We start from the raw sequence: 22,204 nt of genomic DNA on the forward strand, positions 1-22,204 counted from the left end.
ACCGTTTAGCGACGCTCGTTTTAGCGGCCTCGTTACTGGAGCAGCGAACATGGACTCACCGGGGCGTTTGGGTTAAGAAGTGCGGTGGATTATGGGCAAGCTTCGAGCTGCGGGCAGCCATGAGTTTTAGAGCTGCAGCTCCAAGCTTTGATTGGAAAATGGCAAGATAATTAAATTTAATTATTACGGTAGCAAATGCAGCTGACTGGCAGTTCCCTGGATGCTGCCTCCTGGGTGGAGCCTTTAGGGGAGTGTGGACCGGGGTGGTCTTGGGTTTGGGGTGGAGGTGTGGGTGGGGTGGGGTGGGGGCGACTTCTGTTCTATAACAAACCGCACCCCCCCCCCCTCCTTCCACTCGTCTTAAATCTGTCACCGCTGAAGTTGGAAAAACAAACATCGCTCTGGAATCCTGGCGAAAAGCAAGAAGGCTGCACATTTAACGTGTGGCACGCAGTAAATCGCCCCGTCAGGGGGGGGGGGGGCGCCGGGGATGGGGGGGGTTGGGGTTTGTGTGTGGGGGCGAGGGGGGGCCCAAAAAGTTCCGCACCCACTGCAAACCTTTTTCTTTATAAATCTCCCGCAGTCATTTCATTTTTCCGGGAAGGGTCGAGTTTGAGCTGTAAAACACCTGTGTCTGCTTTAAGGCCCTGTTTTCAACTCCAAACAAGGTCAGGAATTAGAGTGATCTTACAGTCCCCCCCTCAACACCCCCCTTAATGTTTTTTTAAGTTGGCTGAAAATGGAACATATTTTTACTTTTCCCACTTTTCCTCCCCGCTGCCGCCCACCTCCAAATATTTGTGGCGAAGTTTCCATTTTTCATACGTTGAATGTTTTCCCCGTCCTGTGCTGTTGAGTTTCTCTTGGCGTTGGTGGTTATCTGCATAGGTCCTGGCAGGCCTCCCTCTCTGCTACAGGAGAGCTGACTGAACTGCAGCCCTTGCGTTGAAGTAAAATGATTTTACTGGGTTGTATATTGTTGTGTGAACCTGTTGCCGTAGGCAACAGTAAGAACCAGCGGTGTGCGCGTTTGTACGCAAGGAGGGGAAATCGTGGCTACGTTTCGGCATTTGTGGCGAACCCTTTCACCCACCGCTGCAAACTCAGCTTCCTTTTTTTTAAATTTTTTAAAATGTGAAGTCCATTTATACAGCTGGATGTTTTCCTGGAGTAATTCTAGTGTCTTCTCAAGGGTGCCACTGCAGAGGACCACCTGGGATTTAAACCTGCAACCTCTCACTCTTAAGCTCCATTCCATAATCATTATTTCCATATATAACGCTCTTCCCTACTGGTTAATGTGAGATTCATGTGGTGCATTAAAGTCAGTAGTATTAGTTTTTCAATGTGTGGGTGTGTGTAATGACAGGGTCTGAGGTATAACCGTGTGTGTTTGTGTTTTTCTGTGTGCGTGTGTTTGTGCGTCTGTGTGCGTGCGTGCGTGTGTGCGTGCGTGGTGCGTGCGTGCGTGTGTGTGTGTGTGGTGGCCGTGTGTGCGTGTGTGCGTGTGTGCGTGCGTGCGTGCGTGCGTGCGTGTGTGTGCGTGTGTGTGTGTGTGTGTGTATACGTGTGTTTTCTCCCCCAGTTCAGACGCCCTGCAGCGAGGGGAACGGCGGCTGCTCCCACCTGTGCCTGCTCTCCCCGCTGGAGCCCTTCTACCGATGCGCCTGTCCCACCGGCGTCCAGCTGCAGGAGGACGGGAAGAACTGCCGGCCCGGTAAGAACCAGAACCCAAAATCCAACCGTACGGTCAGGAACCAGAACCAGATATCCCAACACTACGGTCAGGAACCAGAACCCAAAACCCAACCGTACGGTCAGGAACCAGAGCCCAAAATCCCACCGCTACGGTCAGGAACCAGAACCCAAAATCCAACCGTACTGTCAGGAACCAGAACCAGATATCCCAATGCTAAGGCCAGGAACCAGAACACAAAATCCAACCGTACTGTCAGGAACCAGAACCAGATATCCCAACCCTACGGTCAGAAACCAGAACCCAGAAATCCACCCGTATGGTCAGGAACCTAATCAGCGGAAATTTCTGGCATTCCCTGGATTCTCTTTCACTTTGCAGCTCATTAGAAATTAAGCCGCCATTTTAGATGGCGGTTTGAGGGCTAGCATGCAACACTCATTAAAATCAGGCCAACTGCTCTAACTATTTCTCCAAAAAAAAAAAAAACAAAGAAATATCATCATCCTAACTCTTAAAATAGACAGAGGAGGGTAGGGTTAGTGGGGGAAATGGAATCCTCTTGCCTTGTACACTCGCTGCATTGTGACGTCCGCACTAATGAGGCATATAATTGGATTTTCGTCCCGTCCCCCCATCCCCCCCTCCCCCGGCAGTGCTGTGAATTGAGATGTTTGTGGGGAGAGTAACGCTGCCGTTGCTTCTCTCCCGCGAATCTCCAGCAGTGCGCTCACAAGCAGGAGGCTGTCGGGCTTAATCTCCTGCTGATGGCCGCTCTACTGTCCACTCTACAGACCACGCTCCTGACTGGACCATCTCCTCTGCTGCTCACTGCCAATTCAGTTACACCCCCTAACCCCCCAACCCCCCCCCCCCCTCCTCCCCAACCCCCCCAGGTCTCAGAGCCTCGCGATACGCCGGCAGCCATGTTGAACCCTCCCCATCGGCAGGTCTCACTTTTTCAAACTTGTTGATTTTCTTTTTATTTTATTATTTTTTTTTTTCTTTTGTCAACAAAGCAAGTTTGCCAGTTCACATACTCTGGCTGCACATCAACCTTTTTGCATTTGCCAAACAGGACAGGGGTGGGGGTGAGGCCCGGGGTGGGGGGAGTTGTTGTTTTTAGTGAATTTGCGTCCCCTGACCGTGCGAGAGACACGGTCGTGTCATTTTAAAATTTTTCTGCTCGCTGTTCCCATTCGGAGGTTTCTCACGTTTTTCGCACGAGCGGCAGAATTCCTAACCCCGCCCCCTGTGCGTTATAGCCCCGCCCCCTGCGCGTTATAGCCCCGCCCCCTGCGCGTTACAGCCGCGGTTTCGCCGCTGCCTGGCGTTCCCGCACAGTCGGCCCTTTTGTCTCCCGGCTCGGGAGCTCTGCCGGTCCCGGTCCGCGCGTGGAGTTCCGGTCGGTCTCTACGCCCCCGCTGCGGACTGCCGCCGGGCCGTCCTGGGCCAGGATCCGCCCCGCTCTCCCTGTCCCTCTCTCCTCTACCGCCCCCGCCAGGATCGCTTACAGAACCCCGTTTAATAATAAATACAGGGCGGTACCGAGGGCGGGGAGCTCCAGAGCGGGCCCCCAGGCCTGCGTTTCGGCGGGCGGGCGGGGGTGTAAGCCGAGCCGATCTCTGTGCCGGGGGGGCCGCCGCCGGGACGGTGCCGAGCCTTGGCGGTTTTTTTTTCGGCGGGTGAAGCCCGTGCCCCGGAGCAGGGGAATGCTTCTCTCCGCGCCGGGTCCCCCGGGCGAACACGTGCGCCCTCTCCCTCCTGCCCCAGGAGTGCCCCCAAAAAACCACCTGTGAAAACAACGGATTCTGCCAGGGCTGTGCCTCTCCTCGTTCCTCCTCTTCTCCTCCTCTCCTCCTCTCCACCTCTCCCTCTCCCTTTCTCCTCTCTACTCTCTCCCTCTCTCCTCTCCCCTCCTCTTCTCCTCCTCTCCACCTCTCCCTCTCCCTGTCCCTATCTCCTCTACTCTACTCTCTCCTCTACCCCTCTCCCTTTCTCCTCTCTACTCTCTCCCTTTCTCCTCTACCCTCCTCTTCTCCTCCTCTCCACTTCTACCTCTCTCCCTCTCCCTCTCCCTCTCTCCTCTACCCCTCTCCCTCTCCCCTCTCCCCTTCTCGACCCCTCCGCGACCCCTCTAACCTTCTCTCTTTTTTCTCCACCTCTCTACCTAGTCACCTCTCCTCCAGAGTAGAGGGCTGCTTGGTTTGGGATGTTTGTTTTTTTGGGTTAAGGTCAGGGCCCCCTGCTCCATGACCCCATTTCCCCCCAGCCCCCCCCCCCCCCCACCGCAGAATCTAACTCAGGGACACACCAATTACCCGTCCTCCTGTTTGTTCAGAGATGCCTGCTGTGTTTCAGTGTTCAGAGAGACCCGTTCCGTTTGTGTGTTCAGTGATGCCCGCTCTGTGTGTGTGTGTGTGTGTGTGTGTGTGTGTGTGTGTGTGTGTGTGTGTGTGTGTTCAGAGATGCCCACTCTGTGTGTGTGTGTGTGTGTGTGTGTGTGTGTGTGTGCTTGTGTGTGTGTTCAGAGATGCCCACTCTGTGTGTGTGTGTTCAGAGAGACCCATTCCATTTGTGTGTGTGTGTGTGTGTGTGTGTTCAGAGAGACCCATTCCACTTGTGTGTGTGTGTGTGTGTGTGTGTGTGTGTGCAGAGATGCCCTCTCCGTTTGTCCTCAGGGTTGAAACCTGGTTGTTTGACTTGCTGTGAGACTGTTTACATTCCCCCCCCCCCCCCCCCCCAGACTGGAGTCCTCAGGGACCCCGTTCTCCCTCCCGAATCGATGACCGCCCCGAGATTAATGAGCTCACAGCTTTGCGCAGTCATCATTTGTTTATAAAGGTAGTAACGAAATTTATTTGGACAAAAATTGGGGAAAAAAAAGACCTGCTCCTTTGGAATTTGTGAATGGTGTCTTTTGTTGATTGTGTAAACACCACTCCCCCCTCGCCCCCCACCCCCCCAACCTGAATGTGTGTCTATTAAGTGGCTATTTTCCGTGTGGATAGCCCCTGGTAGAGTAAACAATGGGTTAGGCATTAAGTGCCCCCCCCCCACTCCCCCACCTAAAATTGAGGTTACTCTTGAGCTTTAGTTTTTCTTCTTTTTGGGGGGGGGCTTTTCTCCTTTTCCCAGCCCTTCTGCTTTCCCTCCTCTCCGTACAGACCCCCCCCCCCCATTGTCCTAGTTAAGGGCGTGGGGGTGCAGGGGTGGGGGGTGCTAGGGGACTGTCCTTTTCCAAGAAGGCAGAACCCTCCCCGTTCCATTCGCGTTTTATAACTCTCAGAATTCGGAGGTGCCCAGTTCCCAGGGTCCGGGGGGGACAATGGGGCGCATTCTTCTGCCCGCCGGTTTCGGGGACGCTGACGCGGGCCCGGTGTGGGGGACGCGTGGCGTGCGCGAGAGCGCGTCGGGGGGGGGCGGGGTCACCGGCCGGCCCCGCCCCCCCCCCCGATAGAGAAACGCGTATATTCTGAGCGGCCGCGGGGATTAAGAGGGCTTCCCACAGATTGGACAGACTAAACCCCCCGTAAGACAATGCCCCATTGTATCGCTCCCTGATTAGAGGACCTCTGGGGGGGGGCGGGGGGGTGTGTGGGAGCAGGGGGGGGGTGTGTGGGAGCAGGGGGGTATTCCGGGGGGGGGGGGATTTGGGGTCAGGATTAAACCAGTCCAGTGATTTCCCCGTCCGTCCTTCATTTGTTTAGCTTGGGTGGGTAAATTAAAGACGTTCGTTGTGTTTTCTTCTCTCTCGCTCTCTCTCTCTCTCTCTCTCTCTCTCCTTCTCCCAGACATCTTGTCACTTGTCAGATGTAAAGTGGGTCGGGGGGGACAGATTAAAAACAAAAGAATCAAGCAGCCCCCCGCCCGGCCACACACACGCGCACACACACACACACACACACACACACACGCGCACACACACACACACACACACACACACGCACCCACCCAGGCAAGAAGGAGCCCCATCTCTCCACCGCGTCTCTTCTGATTGGCCCCCTCGGTTATGGAAAGCTGGTCTCTTCAGCAGCAGAGCGTGAATCGCTAACACTTGGGAGGAGGAGAACGAATGAAAAAACGAGCAGGAGGAAGAGAGGAGAGAGGGACAAGAGTCAGACCTAATTGCCTCTACGGAGCTTGACTCTGTTGGAAGAAAAAAAATTGCAGAACATTAAATTTTTTTTTGACTGGCTGTTATACTATTTAAACCGGGTGGGGGTGGGCGAAGGGGGGGGGGGGGTGGCGTCTGGCGTGAGTCAGTCGGTGTGAGAGTGCTCTCTCTCGGCAGCGCGGTCGGCCGCCGGGCTCGATAAAGACGGACCCGCGGCGGTTTTCTCCCGAGCGGAGGAATGCCGTCCGGCAGGTCCCGGTATTGTCTGCGGATTTGTCCTCACAAAAGGCGAGCTTCTTTCTGCGGAGCGGCTGCCGGTTCCCACCTCCGCCGAGCGGCGTTCCCGTCGTCGTCGACAACGGGGCGGGGGTGGGGGGGGGCGGGTGGAAGTGGGGAACGTGTTTGAGCGTGTTCCCGTGCGTGTTTGACATGACTGCGCCGGGGAATTATTTGCACATGTTTTCTGCTCCTGCGGTCGCGCCCCCCCCCCCCCCCCCGCCAGCTGAAGCTCTCCGCGCAGATCAGCGCAAAATACGTTCTGAAGTTTATTAGAAATAGAAAAGGTTTTTTTTTATACCCTAATTCGTTTCCGATTTTTTGGAATGCCCCGGTAGTGTTTTTGAAGCGGCGCGACCTCTAGCGTGACCTCTGCCATCGGTTGAGGGGAGAGCGGACCGCACTGTGCTGTCCTCTAAAGCACGCTGCGGTGCCCCTCTTCAGCTTCACACAGACGTGAGTCGGAGGAAGACTCTTCAAGCGCAGTTCAACGCGGGGACGTGCAGGCGGCCAGTAGACCAGCAGGGGTCGCTGGTGCACGTGTTAGTGCCAGTACTGCAATGCACTGTGGCAGCAACACATTGCATTGCACAACTTCTGGGGGGTTCTGGTTCTTTGTGATCAACTTATACTTATTTTACGTTTATCTCCACCAGCAGGCCCCCCCTCCCACCCCCACCACCCCCTCCTGAAAAATCTCTTGGCCTGCGATGCTTGTGGTTTATTTTTTTACATAGTACATGGACACCACTGTGGGGACATTGACAAACCACAAGTATTTGCTAATTCTGGGTAATAAAATGGAATGAATGCATTTTAAAGATTGCTCTCTCGGTTTGGATTGGCCGACTGACCACTGCAACCCCCCTCCCCCCCGCTCAATTTTAGATTTCATGTGCCGCCTGTGCACGTGCAGTCATCCAGTTCACCAGAGGGGGCGCTGGTGAGCGATGAGACATTGTGTACAGGCCCGTAGGACTTGCTGGCAACTGAAATGGTCCAGATTCCATAGCAGACCCGTCTGCCTGCTCTGTAGAATTGTTCCCTAGCCCAGCACTCCACTGAGGGCATATTTTTCGTTTTTCGCTAACGCCCTCCTCTTGGACCCTCAGGGGCAGAAGAGGTCCTCCTCCTGGCCCGCCGGACCGACCTGCGCCGGATCTCCCTGGACCTGCCCGACTTCACCGACATCGTCCTGCAGGTAACGACCTCTTACTCTACCTGCCCAACCAGGTTCAGTTCCCCAGTAGGACACTGCCGTTGTACCCTTGAGCAAGGTACTTAACCTGCATTGCTTCAGTACATACCCGGCTGTATAAATGTATGCGATGTAAATGGTATGTAAAAAGTTGTGTAAGTCTCTCTGGATAAGAGCGTCTGCTACATGCCTGTAATATATTGAATGGATGTGATGTCATGTGATGTAATGTGATGTCATGCAGGTGGATGACATCCGGCACGCCATCGCCATCGACTACGACCCGGTGGAGGGGTACGTGTACTGGACCGACGACGAGGTGAAGGCCATCCGTCGCGCCCTCATCGACGGCAGCGACGCCCAGACGCTGGTCACCACGGAGATCAATCACCCCGACGGCATCGCCGTGGACTGGGTGGCCCGGAACCTGTACTGGACCGACACCGGCACCGACCGCATCGAGGTCACCCGCCTCAACGGGACGTCCCGGCGCATCCTGGTGTCCGAAAACCTGGAGGAGCCCCGGGCCATCGTCCTGGATCCCGTCGGGGGGTGAGTGCTCCCTCTCTCTGCAACGGAGATCACGAAATCCAGTCCTCTGCAGGTTTAACTCCAGTCCTGGAGGGGGCGCTGCGTCTGCAGGTTTAACTCCAGTCCTGGAGGGCCGCAGCGTCTGCAAGTTTAACTCCAGGCCTGGAGGGCCGCAGCGTCTGCAGCTTTAACACTGTTTTAGGGGTTTGATCATTTTTGTGTTGTTGGGTGCCAGAGAACATTTTAAATTAATCAAAGCGCTCCCCCATCAAGACGGCCTTTGTGCCCCCCCCCCCACCCCCACCCCCCACCCCAGGTTGTACACAAATTTCTGCTGGCGTTGGGTTTGGTTTTTACGGTCCCTGGCACGTGCACCGCTCGGCTGGAGCTGGACCGCTGGGTCTGCGTCTCCTTCAGCGTCTTCAGCGTCTGGTCGTTATTTGTTTTTACGGGCGGCTTCGCGGGTTTTACCGCCGCAGCCCTAATCATTGAACTGTGTGCTTAATGAGCTGTAGTGTTTACTAGCGCGTGCTAATGCTTGGAAAGCACGCAACGCCGGGCACCTTCAGCGCGGCGGCCGTGCGCTCGACCTTCATCGCGCGCTGCTAACTGCGCGTGCTAGCTTTTCTGCCGTGACCCAGTTTTCTAACTCGCTCGGTCACAGTGCAGACCACACAAGAAGAAGCTTTTTTTTTTTTTTCATATTTTAGATTCTCTCTCTCACAGTCATGTCCGCATCTTCCCCCCCCCCCCCCCCACCCCCCGAATATCATACGGGCCTGTTCTCTGTGTTTCTCAGTGGACCTTAGTGAGCGACTCTCTCTCTCTCTCTCGCGCTCTCTCTCTTGCTTGCAATATATCACTCCCTGTATTATGCTCTTACGCACACTCTCACACATTCTCTCACTCTATCACATTCTGTTACACACTCACTCTCTCACACATTCTCTCACTCTATCACATTCTCTGTTACACACTCTCTCTCTCACACACACACACACACACACACACACACACACACTCTCTCTCTCTCTCTTTTTCCCTCTCTCTCACAGACACACACACACTGTCTCACTATAAAAAATCTCACACATTCTCTCACTATCACATTCTCTATTACACTCACACACATACACTGTCTCTCTCTCTCACACACACACACACACACACACAGTCTCACTCTCTCCCCCTCTCTCTCACACAGTTATATGTACTGGACGGATTGGGGTGAGAAGCCCAAGATCGAGAGGGCCAACCTGGACGGGACGGACCGGATCGTCCTGCTCAACTCCTCCCTGGGGTGGCCCAACGGACTGGCCATCGACTACGAGGCTGGCAAGCTGTACTGGGGCGACGCCAAGACCGACAAAATTGAGGTAGAGGAACACAGTGCAGTTACTGCTTCATATTGCTATGTGGTAAGGGGGCGGGGGGGCTGGCAAAGTTTAGGGGATTTGGGGGTGGGGGGGTGTGGGTTGTGCACCCTGATGGGTTGTCCTCCTTGTTCGTAATAATGGTGCCAGTTTGCTAAATTGGGGGAAGGTGACATCGCCTCCCTGCCCACAGGCGTGGGGGGGTGGGGGGGGGGAGGAGCTGGGGCACGCTGCCCGGCAGGCCCGGCGCTGGACGGCGGCCATGTTGTAGCCAGAGGTCTGGCACCGGCTGCTCGTGTAGCCGAGGGCTGGAACCGCCGCCGCCTGCTCACCGCGAAATTGAACGTTTCCTTCTTTTTGAGCCCCGGCCGCCCATCTCACCCCCCCCCCGTCCCCTCCCCTCCCCTCTCCCCCCTTCTGGCACACAATTCCACCCCCCTCCTTCATCTGTTGCTCTGCTGCCCCTCCATATTTGCCCCCCAAAGCATGAGGGCCTACAGGTGGTAGTTTGTAAGCGCCTGTGCTTGGTTGGCAGATGTTTTTTGTTTTCTCTTTTTTAAATTGTTTTTTTTTTTACATTTGGTGTGGCGGAGAGTGCGTTTATCTTGCCTGAAGGGCGCGGTGCCTGTTGTGAAAGGCATCCGTTCCGCATTCCTCGATAAGGAGCTAAGACGCGGACCTCGGACTGATCTGACCGGCGGGGGGGGCGGGGCGGTGGGGGGGGGGGGGGGGCGTGAACGGGCACCAGGACAGTTAGCGGTTCGGTTAGCGGTTACGCAACACCTGGTCAGGTGACGCGCCCGTCCGTCGCTGCGGTGCGCTGGGATTGTCCTGCTCTGCTGGAATCCGAGGCCTGGTCCCGGCGCAGGCCCGCTTGGGTTTGGGTCATTTCGCCTGCTCCCGTTCCGGGGGGCGCGGAACCTTCCGCCTCAAACCATCTGGTGTCCTCGTTAGGAAGGGAGAGGCCGTCTGTCTGTCCGGTCTGTCTGTCCGGTCTGGCTGTCCGGTCTGTCTGTCCGGTCTGTCTGTCCGGTCTGTCTGCTAGCCTCTGTTTCCAGCAAGACGAGCAGAGACACAGATGCATGTGTGTATATAAATATATTTATTTTATTCATTTTTGGCGCAGTCCTAAAGTTTTGGGGGGGCGGTAGGAGGGGGGGGGGGTGTGCCCTGTTCTGGAGGCGCGTCGTGCTCCCCCGAGTCGCGGGACGGCGGGGCGGACGGGATTTTCGGCGCAGAGGGTGAATGTGGGCTCACCTGTACGAACACGCTTCAGGGTGTTGGAGTACCGCGACGGGACGGCCGTACTTCAGCGGGTCACGTGCTCCGGGGCGGGGGTGGGGGGGGGGGGGGTGCGGGTTACGTAATCTCAGGCACGTTTAACCCCTTAGGAGTCCCCCCAAAAGGAGGAGACACACAGGGACACTCATTCCCTGCCTTTAAAAAAAATTTTTTTTTGGGAAACCCCCCCCATCGTCCCGTTCTCTTCGCTCGCCTCGCCCATCTCTCCCCCCTGCGATCGCCTCCCTGGCTCCTCCGGTACAGACGGCGCCCTGGACGGCTCATTACCACATGCTCTCGCCAGCCCAGCCCAGCCCAGCCCGTCTGAGGGGAGAAGCCATTTTGTGCCGCCGTGCGCTCCCTCTCCCTGCTCGAACCCGGGCCCCTCTCCCGCCCCTCGCTCGACACAACCGCAGTCACCTCGCTGTCTCCAAATGGAGCGCGAATGTTTGAGAAGCGCTGTTTATCGCCCCATGAGCCGTCAGACATAATTTCTCTGTGTGTTCATTTTGGTCTGTTGATCCAAGGATGTCCAAATATGAGATTCTGTGTGTGTGTGTTTGTGGTCGATAGGAAAATGGAATGTTTTTCTTTCTTTTTTGTAATATATATATATATATATAGGCCTACACACATTCCGTAGAAAATCAAAACCCTTTTCACTCATAAACGAAAAATATGGCCCTTGCATTCAAACCCTGGATCCTGTTTCAGGATATGAAATGAAAGCACGTTTTTGCGGTTTTGTTGACGTGAAATCGAAGGCGAATCTCGGAGTCGTAAAGTAATAGAAAGCAGTCTTTGATATCGTGCACTACAGAAAGGAACCCTGCAAGGACAGGAAGGGTCCCGGTGGGGTGGGCTGGAGTGGGTGGAGCCAGAAGTGAGTGGGCGGAGTCAGGAGTGAGTGGGTGGAGTCAGGAACGAGGGGGTGGGATTAAGGTTTCAGGAGGTCCACAGTTACCCCTACCCTTATACTCTTAAGTTTTCAATAAGGTGGCATTTGAGACAAAAATCCTAGTTTGTACAACTTGTCATTGATTAAGTATACAAGAAAATGTGACTTTCCTAGCCTGTAATCTGTTTTGTCTGTTTTGTGGTTGTTTATGTGTTGTGTTGTGCTGTCCTGCGGTGCTCTGTGATTGGCTGTGATGCTCGCTCTTCGCAGGCTCGTAGAGGTTTCTCTGTAGGAGAGAAATCAGGGCAAATGAGCTGCAGGTGAAAAATACGGGGGGGGGGGGACAAGGGGGGCAGGGGGGGTGAGTCTGAAAAAGTCTGAGTTGAGCAATTTGAACCCCCCCCATTAACAGCTTGCTCTCATTCCTTGGCTTCCTGCTGGGAGAACGGCGGCTCCCCCCTCCCCCCCCCACTCCAGACCGTTCCCATCTGCCCTAGCAGGGGCAGCACAAAGGGCCCAGTCAGAGGTGCAGGTCCGCCCGGCCGGCCGCTGGGCTCTCTGGAGCACATTTGGCGGGGTCCGTCAAACGCTGTGCGTGACAGCGTACCCCAGGGCCCCCCCCTCGCAACCCCCCCCGTCCCAGCGGGAACATTGTTCACAGCCTCTAAAAACATTAACCGCCCCTGACTGAGGAACAGGGAGAGGGGGCAGTGAGGGAGCAAAGGGGGGGAAGGTGTTTTTTTAGCTTGATTTTTTTTTACCTGTAAGGCTCCCTTTTGCCAGCTGAGCAGAGAGTCTGAGAGAGAGAGAGAGGGTTTTTTGTGGGGGTGGGGGTGGGGGGTTGGGGCTGTTGATTTTCATTAATGGGGGCTGGCTGAATGAGGCAAGGCTGAAAGAGATTAGGCTGCCCCCCCCACCCTCCTGCAGAGACATTATACTCAATCAGGGGGGCTGGTTGTGTCCACGTGCAACACTGTGCCCCCCCCCCCACGCTCCCCTCCCCTTTTTGGGGATACTGGCTCTCCTCTGCAGCTGCAGGGAAATATGTATTTCCCCCCAATGCCCCCCCTGCCCCCCCCCGCCTTGCCCCCGCCCCGCCCCGTCTGAAGCAGTTCTCTGCGTGTCTGGGGGTCGGCAGCGCCTCTGAACAGGGCGACGGCTTCCTCCCGTTACCCCCCCTCCCACAGGAAGTGATCCCGGGGCAAACAGACGCAGAAAGGGCTCTTTGTCCGTTTGGGATGTCCGAGTGCTAATCCGTTTGTGCTGTGCCTCGTTTCGAAACCGCAAGTGGATTTCGCTTCAGAAACTTTTTTTAAAATTTATTTATTTAAAACACTTTTGTCTCGTAGGTTTTTAGGCTTTTACGGAAAGCATTTTTTTGTGTGCAAAGTGCCTAAAATGACCTACAGATTAACCGCTACTTTTTAAAATGTAAATATGCACATTTTTTAGCTCTTTTCCAGAGCTGTTTCTGCTTTCCTGTTTATGATAAGAGACCGTGATGTGTTTACATGCAGAGGTGGTCCATAAGAGCTTAATGTACAGTAATGTACAGTCTGAGGAGGTCTTTGCTTGGTTCAGTGCTGTGTGATGGTCAGGGGGGGGGGTCATTCGGGGGGGGGGGTGTTCTCAGACCGCTCGCTCAGGGAGTCTGGGCCACTTGGTGCACGTAACTGCCAAAAGGTGGGGGGGGGGGGGTGTCCGCGGTAGGGAGCTACCCCCCCTGCATTTTGCCACGGAGCTGACCCGCTGGGAGGGAGGGGGTGACTCCATTTTGGGGTGACCCCCGGCTCTCTGCGGCACAATGAGGGGGCCGTCCAGGGGCCACAACGGGGGCCCCCTCTCTCTCTCTCCAGATGCACCCCACCCCCCCACCCCAAGCAGCTGAGTGCTGTTTTCAGGCCTCTCCTCTATTCGGGGGGGGGGGGGGGGGCTTTAGAGTGCCCTAATGGGACGGGGGCCTCATTCCACAGACACACTTTATGCTGGAGGAGGGAGAAAAAGAAACTGCTTGAAGTGCTAATGGGGCGAAATCCTGCTGTTCTATCCCCCTTTTAATTAAACAAAAAGAACGGCCGTAATTTCTGATTAAAGATTTCTACACAATGACTTTTTTCTTTTTTTTTTGGTTAGCATTCTCTTTTTAGGTTCCCCCCCCTCCCCGCTGCCGCCTTTCTATTCAGTGATTCAACCCTAATTTTATTCTGCGGAGTAAAGTAGTCATTTACATGTTACTGTTTACCTTTTTTGTGGATGGAGGTGGGGGGTGGTGGGGTGGAGAAGGGGGGGAGGGCGGCGGGGGGAAGTGGCGTTTTTTCGCGATGAAACCAACATTGGGTGCTGAATGAAAGGTTTTGAAAGTGCCTTCTGTCATTTGGAATGCGCCCATTCACTGCCTGAATGGTTATTAATAGAAGTCTGGAGGCTTTGAAGACCTCCTCTCAGCCTCCTCTCTTTCTCTTTCTCCTTTCTCCTTTCTTTCCGTCTTTTCTTGCTCCTGGTTTTCTGTGTCAGTGAAAGGAGACCTTCTTGAAAAAGGTTTTTTTTTTTCTTCTCACTGGAAAATGTTACTGCCATCCTGCAGCATGTTCCTCTACTCCTGACTGTGTGTGTGTGTGTGTCTGTGTGTGTGTGTGTGTGTGTGTGTGTGTTTGGGTGTTTGTGTGTGTGGTGTGGTGTGTGTGTGTGGTGTGTGTGTGTGTGTGTGTGTGTGTGTTGTGTGTGTGGTGATGTGTGTCTTGTTTGTGTGTGTGCTGTGTGTGTGTGTGTGTGTGTCTGATGCGTGATGCGTGCGTGTGTGTGGTGTGTGGTGGTGTGTGGTGTGTGTGTGGTGTGTGTGTGCTGTGTGTGTGTGCGTGTGCGTGGTGCGTGCGTGTGGGTGTGTGGTGTGATGTGGTGGTGGTGTGTGATGTGTGTGTGTGCGTGCGTGTGGTGTGCGTGGTGGTGCGTGCAGTGTGGTGTGGCTGGTGGTGTGTGTGTGTGTGTGTGTGACTGTGTGTGTGTGCGTGTGTGTGTGTGTGCGTGCGTGCGAGCGTGTGTGTGTGTGTGTATAGTGTGTGTGTGTATAGTGTGTGCGTGTGTGCGTGCGTGTGTGTGTGTGCGCGTGCATGTGCGTGCGTTTAAAGTGAAGTTTTGAAACGCTGACTGAGTGCACAGCCGTCTCTGTACGCAGCTCAGAGCTTAGGTTTTGAGCCCCTTCCAGAAGCCCGTCCCCTTTCATCTCCCCCCGCGCTGAGAGACGGCTGAGTTACTGGCGCCCGCGATCGCAGGGATTTTCTTAAACAGCACAGGAACTGTGCGCTTTTATTCCCGCTCTCTCTCGCTTCTGTTTTCCCCCCTTTTCCTCCTTATTTTTTTTTTTTTTTTTGTCGAGGAATCCTATCCTCCCGTTTTCCGCCCCCTCCTCGATCCCTCTGATGTTGCCGGCAGGTCCCCCCCCTCCCCATTCCCTCCCCCTCCCCTCCTCCTCCTCCTCCTCCTCCTCCCTCCGCCCCAGCGAGATGCTTAAGATAACTCATTTGACTGATGTGTCGTTTGTAATGCAGAATCCCCCCCCCCTCCCCTTTTTTTGTTCCGCGTGCGGTGCTCTCTGACGCTCGCTGGCGGGTTTGTTGTTTCCCTTGATTGGGTGCCATATGTGTCCAGCGGATCTGCATAATTGTGAATGTGTAAGACCGTGCGGGACAGGACGGGGGAACACAAGACCACGTTCCTTTTTTTTTAAAAAAAAAGTTGCGGAACGGGAGGGAATCTGTGTCAGGACCATCTGCTCAGCCGGGGATGGGGATGTTTAGTTCTTGACATCTTTCTTCTGTTGAAATGGCACTCTGTTCTCCTTTTTCAAAGGTGGTGGGGGGGGAGGGAGGAGGGAGGAGGGAGGAGGGGGGGGGGCATCTTTAGTTCAAAATATTTCTTCCATGCCCAGTCAGAAACCTTTCTTTGCCGCGCGTTTGAAGTCCGGGGGAAAATGCGGAGGACTGAATGGAATCAAAGCGAGGCGTTGAACAAACGAGCAGAAAACCTGCTTTTCAGACGCAGATCATTTGCAGTAAAAACGCAGAATTAACTCGACCTGCTGCTCTCCCCCAAACACGCCTCTTAATTAATGCCTTCAGTTACAGCTGGCCTTGGGATGGGAAGAGATGAAAAACAACAAAAAACATTTCAGAAGTTGTTTATTTTGAAACTTCTAGTTTGCTTTTAGTTCAACCGTTTGGCCTGAGTTGGTTTTAAGGAGGGGGGAAAAAAAACCAGCCATTTTGTTTTTTTGGTCGCAGTAAATGCGCAGTTGCGTGCTGCGCTGGTTGAAAGCTGCTGGAACGGGCTGGAGTGGCCTTCTCTCTCTCTCTCCTCTCTCTCTCTTCTCTCTCGCTCTCTTCTCTCTCGCTCTTCTCCCTCGCTCTTCTCTCTCTCTCTCTTCTCTCTCGCTCTTCTCCCTCGCTCTCTTCTCCCTCTCTCTCTCTTCTCTCTCGCTCTTCTCCCTCGCTCTTCTCTCTTCTCCTCTTCTATGCGCATCTTTCAATGACTCGTTCTTTTCACCTCTGCTCTCTTGTCTCTTGCGCTCTTGTCCATTCGCTCTCTCTCCTTCTCTGCTGTCTTCTCTCTCTCTCTCTCTCCTCGCTCTTCTCCCTCTCTCTTCTCTCTCGCTCTTCTCCCTCGCTGTTCTCTCTCTCTCTCTTCTCCGGCTTTTTTTTTGCACGCCGGGGACAATTGAAGAGCCACAGGCCGGCCGCGCGGGGGAATTGTCTTCTGATTGACGCTGCTGAAATCAGGCTTTAGAAAAAAACGAACTGTGTGTCCCGCCCCCCCCCCCCCCCTCCCCCCCCTCTGAAGCCCATTCTCCGGCGACGCCCGGGCAGCTTGGCAACATTGTGGCGAGCGGGGCGCGGGGCGTGAAACCTGATTTGGGAGGATTTTCGGCCTCTAAAACAGAGACCATGCTAATGACATCTGCGGGGGGGGGGGGGCTCCTGCCTTCAGCCACGCTGCTCTGTGATGGCTTTGTCCCGCCTTGAATACCCCTTACACCCTCCAAGCCCCTCCCCCCCGAGTCTGAGAGGCCTCAGTCACACTTTTTTTTTAAGGGGGGGGGGGCAGGCAATGGGGGATTGGGGGTCCTGTTCGTTACCGGGCGCAGAGAGGTACCATCACGGTCACACGTAAAAACCACAACGTGCAGCATTGCCCCCCCTCCCTCCCCCCGTCAGGTTCCAGACAGGGCTCCGCACATCTTTTCATGTTTCCATTTCCTGCGAAGGATTCCAGAGGAGGAGAAGAGTAGAAGCTCCCTGTCATAACTGCTGCCCGCGCGTAGGGCTTTGATGGGATTAGGAGTTAAACGTTGGGAGATGAGCAGCATGCCTGCCTGCCTGCTCTGCTCTGCTCGCCTGCCGGCCCGCCTGTCTGCTCTGCTCTGCTCTGCTCTGCTCTGCCCTGCCTGCCTGCCTGCCTGCCTGCCTGCCTGCTCACCTGCCTGCCTGCCTGTCTGCCTGTCTGCCTGCCTGCCTGCCTGCCTGCCTGCCTGCCTGCCTGCCTGCTCTGCTCTGCTCTGCTCTGCTCTGCTCTGCTCTGCTCTGCCCTGCTCTGCTCTGCCCTGCTCTGCTCTGCTCTGCTCTGCTCTGCTCAGATCTGCTCTGCCCTGCTCTGCTCTGCTCGCCTGCCTGCCTGCCTGCCTGTCTGCCTGCCTGCCTGCCTGCCTGCCTGCCTGCCTGCCTGCCTGCCTGCCTGCTCTGCTCTGCTCTGCTCTGCTCTGCTCTGCTCTGCTCTGCTCTGGCACGGGAGCGCTATCGCGTGTAGCTGCAGGCAGAGAAAGCCCCTCTGCTTATTAACGGGGGAAAAAAATACCCTGTCTGTGTGTGTGTGTGTGTTACAGCTGTGTGTGTGTGTGTGTGTGTGCACATGTATGTGTTACAGCTGTGTGTGTGTGTGTGTGTGTGTGTGTGCGTGTGCATGCAGTGTGTTACAGCTCTGTGTGTCTGTGTGTGTGTGTGTGCGTGCAGTGTGTTACAGCTATGTGTGAAGCGTGTTACAGCTCTCTCTGTGTGTGTGTGTGCACATGTATGTGTTACAGCTCTGTGTGTTTGTGCACATGTATGTGTTACAGCCTGTGTGTCGTTTTCCAGTGTGTTAAGTCTTGTGTTCACTTATGTTAAACTCGTCTGTGTGCTGCATAAGCTCTGTGTGTCTGTGTGCATGCAGTGTGTTAAAGCTCTGTGTGTCTGTGCACATGCAGTGTGTTAAAGCTCTGTGTGTCTGTGCACATGCAGTGTGTTAAAGCTCTGTGTTGTGCACTGACACGACTCTCCCTGTCCCACTATTGGCCAGTGTGTTTCTCCTCCTTCACTAAGGTAAAGTGGCTATTTCTCTTTATTAGCCCTACCTGCCCCATACAACATTTTATTAACTAATTAGGGGCTTTATTATGGGCTCAAATGTATGTGTGTTAGTGTGTGTGTGTGTGTTACCCGTGTGCATGCTGTGTACCCGTGTGTTTGCTGTGTGTATGCGTGTTTTTGTGTTGTTAAATGTTGGTGTGTGTGTGTGTGTGTTGTGTGTGTTAATGTGTGTGTGTGTTGATGTGTGTGCATGCGCTGCCGCAGTGTGTTTTCTTAGGTGTGTTGTGTTAGCTCTGCTACGCGATTGGTGTTTGTTAGTGTGTGTTAATGTGTGTGTGTGTTAGTGTGTGTGCGTGCGCGCGCGTGTGTGTGTGTGTTAGTGTGTTAGTGTGCGCGCGTGTTAGCGTGTGTGTGTTAATGTGTGTGTGTTAATGTGTGTGTGTTAGTGTGTGCTCTCGCGTGCGTGCGCGTGTTTGTTTAAAGTAAAAGACGGCTCTGTAACAGGCCTGTCGGAGCGGCGCGGTGCTGGGTTGCCTGGTTACGCTGTTTGTTGCCGTGGCCGGCCGCGGGGGGTGCCAGCCTCGCCACGCGCGCGTGCCTTAACTCCGCCGGGCTCTGGCCTCTCGACACGGTACCGGCGGATGAAAGGCACCTGGCTTGCGTAATATTTTCCAGTCCGGATGGCTGGCTCGGTCCGGGGCCAGGGGTTCGCCCCCTCCTGTCGTAAGTCACGTCCGTCGGGGGAGCGGTGGGGCTGGGGGTGGTGGGGGGGTGGGGATGTAAAGCTTTTGAAGGTGAAGCACGCTAGCTAGTAGCGTTAGCCATGTTGTTTTAATCAGGGGGGGGCAGGGGGTCGAGGGGCCTGGACTGAGGGGAGCCCAGCTCAGTCAGTCTGCTCCCCTCCCCTCCTCTCCGAACGCCACACTGCAGTTTTAAATTTTGATTTCATGTTGTGTCTGTAACATAAACATAATACTTCATCGGCGAATGTCTGGGTTAGTCCCACCAAACTCACCTCGCGGTCATCACTCATTGTCTGAATTTTGGTCTGAAAAAGGTAATTTTTTTACCACTCCAAATTACTCAGTTTTGCAAGTTCAGTGTAATGGTTCTGAGAGCACTGGTTTTTGGGGTTTTTTTTTTGTTTTTTTTTTGTTTTGATTTTGGGGATTTTGTTAATGATGAATCCCTGGGGGGACATGAAAGACCTGGATGGTGGGCTCTGAGCAGGAATAATTAACCAGTGAAAAACAGTTCAAGATGGGCACCCTACCGCAGAGGTTCTGGGGAAACAAAAGCGCCGTGTTTGCATTTACACTTAACGACCCTCCCAAAAAAAACCAAAAAAAACAGGGAGCTGTTTCAGCATTAAAAGCTCATCAGCGGTGGAGAGGTTTCCAGGAAGCGTCCCGTCCGTCTCAAACGCTTGTTCAGGTGGAGTGGAAACGCACTCGCCCCGTTGTTTTAAGGGCCCTTCTCTTTCCCCGGGAAAAAGACAGCGGCACTCATCCCAAACGGCGGCGTCCCTAATGGGACTCCGAGCTGCAGTGGCGGGTGGGCGGGCGGGCGGGCGAAGGCTCTGTCTTCGCGGCTTTTGGGGGAAAGTGGGCCTGGCTGTGAGAGTCAGGCTTCAGTAAACACAGGCCGCGCTGGAGCCTGACCCCTCTGTCCTGTACCAGCCCTGGTAAGAGGGACCTCGTTTATGTTGCTGAAGGGGGGTGGGGCCAGTGGAGGGGTGGCAGTATCCATGGGCGCGGGGGGCTTTGCATAACAGCCCCTAATTTCCTGAGGGACGCGCTCGCTCGCTCTCTCTCTCTCTCTCTCTCTCTCTCTCCCTGCGGCTGCTGCTGGTGGATTTGGGGGGGGGGGGGGGTCGCGTGTTCGTCGGGCTTCTGTTCAGCCGTGTGTTTGCGGGTTATTGACATGCCTGTGCTACAGTTCTACCCCCCTCCCTCTCTTCCCCTCCATTTTTATTTTTTTTTACAATGATGTTGCGGTGAAGAGAGTCCCTGCCACAGCTGTCTGTCTGTCTGTCCGTCTGCAATGCGTTCCACATGTGCGATAATTCCCCCGCCACGCTGCCTCAGAGTTTTCAGGCTGCGCCGTACCGCCATCCCCCCCCCACCCCCCCCGTTCCTCCCCACGCTGGTCCCGCTTAGCGCCTGCCCGTGAGGCTCAGCGGGGGTGCGGGTCCTTGCGTGTGAAGAACCCCGCGTCCACATGCAGATGCAGTTACGCCCTGGCAAGGCCGGGCCCTGCAGTTGGTGGGGTCCCGGGACTGGCTGGGTCCCGGGTTTGGTGGGGTCCCGGGATTGGCTGAGCCCTGGGATTGGCGGGGGGGTGGAGATGTCCCGTTAGCCTTCCAAAACGGCTGGAGGTTTAAGTTCTCCTAACACCCTTCCGGACCGCACACGTGCCGTGCTGTTGAAGCTTCTACCGCTGTGTAAATATTTTATTTCAGGCCCATTTAAAAAAAGAAAAAATCATCTTTACTCTCTGGAGTGATGTAATTTACCTTTGTCTCTTTGTCCCTCTATCTATCCATCTCTCTCTCCTTCCTTCTTTCTCCCAATATCTATCCATCACTCTCTCTGTCGCTCTCTCACTTCCTCTCTCTCTCACTTTCTCTCTAATTCTCTCTCGCTCACTCTCTCTCACTTCCTCTCTCTATCACTTTCTCTCTAACTCTCTCTCGCTCTCTCTCTCTCTCTCACTTCCTCTCTCTCTCTCTCTCTCTCTCTGTCTCGCCCTCTCTCCCTCTCCCTCTCTCTCTCCCTCTCTCTCTCTCTCTCTCTCTCTCTAGCAGCCTCTGGCCCAGAATGCCGAGGCACTCTTCGCTTCACGCTGTTTGCGTTCCGCTGTCTGGCGAGAGCCTCGCGTTAGAGGATATCGCCGATTTCGGGTAATGGCAGGATGTTGACCTACCCAGCCCCTGCGTTCGCTTTCATGTAACTTCCTCTCAAATTGCGCCCAATCACGCTCCTCGGGACCGGCCGTGAACGCGTGATCCGGGCACTACGGCTGTTCCTTCTTTTTTTCTTTTTTTTTTAATCCCTTGTTTTTCCAGGAGTTCGGCCTGATCACCTTTTAATGTGTCTGGGAGTAATTTCCGTCTTTTTTTTTTTCCTTCTTTTTTTTTTTCAAATTGACAATACCTTTTTCTCAATTGTTTTATTATTATTATTTTTTTTACTTTAATGTTTTTTTATTCCACTGTGAGTGTCTGTGGTGTAGAGCTGAGTGTGAAAGCCTGTTTTTGAACAGTGCTTCACAGGGATAAAGACAGATTACAGAGTGAATTTTTGTATGTGCTGTTGCAGACTTGACTCCGGTACCAGTACCGGTACCCCAGATGCCAAAGCTGTGGTGTAATTCCCCTTCTCAAAATGAGGCTGCTGACCCAAATGGGTCAGAACCAAATGACCCGCTTAATGAACAAGTTCATTTTAGAAGTTTGGAAAAACAGGAGGGGGATTTTTTTTGTTTGAGGCGGGGGGGGGAGGGTCAAAGTAGAAGAAACTTGAATATTGTAAGTTTAGGAGAGAAAGTGGATGGTGTATTTTAGAAATGTCTGGAGAAGTGGTGCGTGGATAGTGTCAAAATGTTCAAAGCTTGAACATTGTAAGTTTGGGAGAGAACGTGGATGGTGTATTTTAGAAATGGCTAGAAAAGTGGGGTGGGGGGGGTGGAAGCAACGCGGCCAACATTCTGTTCAAATTAAAGCAGCGTCGTTCTTGGAATCGGGGGGACGCGTACCCCCCGATTAAAGGAAAATAATCGCTTGTAGCCGAAACCGCAGTTTTCAGAAGCCCGGGCCAAACCCTCATGTGAAGCCGGTTAGCGTTTGAATGCCAAAACCAGAGGAGGAGGGCGGCCAGCTCTCCTGGAGATCGTCCCTGAAAGGGGGCGGGGACTGTGGGTGGATGGATGGATGGGGGGCGGGGTTTACTGCTGACACTTGGCAGGTATAGAGGGTATTCGTACGGAGGTGGTGATTTGTTGTTCCTTTTCTTGGTCTCTGCGGTACATGCGACACACTGGGTTTTGAGGTGATACCCATCCCGAATGCGGGGGGGTGTAGGGGGGGGGGTGGGGGAGGGCTGGAAAAACATAACCGTAGAACGCCCTGGTGCTTGTGTTAGCATGTGAGTGTTTCTCCTTCTTTGGTTCGATGCTGAGGGAACAGGGAACTGTGTGATGTCTGTACCAGCCGAACAGCTTTTATTCTCCTGCTGCCGGTAATGGAGCGCCTGGTGCTTCCGGTGATTTATAATATTGAAATGGATCAGACAATGAGGAAATTGCGAAGCTTTTAAAAAAAAAAAAAAAAAAAGAAAAACGCACGCGAGAATTTCAGTGTGTTTGTCCCACGTCGTTGAGTTTATTTGCAGCCTTCCGGTGAAACGGAATCTAAAACCTGTTTGTCTTCTTCCTTTTTTGAAAAAAAAGTACTTTCAAGTGGGTTTGTTGACAAACGGATCAAATTGGTATAAAAACAG

The 22,204-nt window shown here is 54.1% G+C and overlaps 1 protein-coding gene across 1 annotated transcript in view; it reads left to right on the forward strand.

The window, feature by feature from the left end:
- Positions 1-22,204, forward strand: part of lrp5 (low density lipoprotein receptor-related protein 5) — an 83,778-nt gene that overhangs the window by 29,642 nt on the left and 31,932 nt on the right. The window contains exons 6-9 of the mRNA XM_064311964.1: positions 1,586-1,717; positions 7,202-7,290; positions 7,532-7,839; positions 9,023-9,194. Of these exons, the coding sequence (XP_064168034.1) occupies positions 1,586-1,717; positions 7,202-7,290; positions 7,532-7,839; positions 9,023-9,194 (701 nt within the window). The remainder of the gene's footprint in view (positions 1-1,585; positions 1,718-7,201; positions 7,291-7,531; positions 7,840-9,022; positions 9,195-22,204) is intronic.

The sequence above is a fragment of the Anguilla rostrata genome, chromosome 16 (assembly GCF_018555375.3).
Source record: "Anguilla rostrata isolate EN2019 chromosome 16, ASM1855537v3, whole genome shotgun sequence".
NCBI classification, from domain to species: domain Eukaryota; kingdom Metazoa; phylum Chordata; class Actinopteri; order Anguilliformes; family Anguillidae; genus Anguilla; species Anguilla rostrata.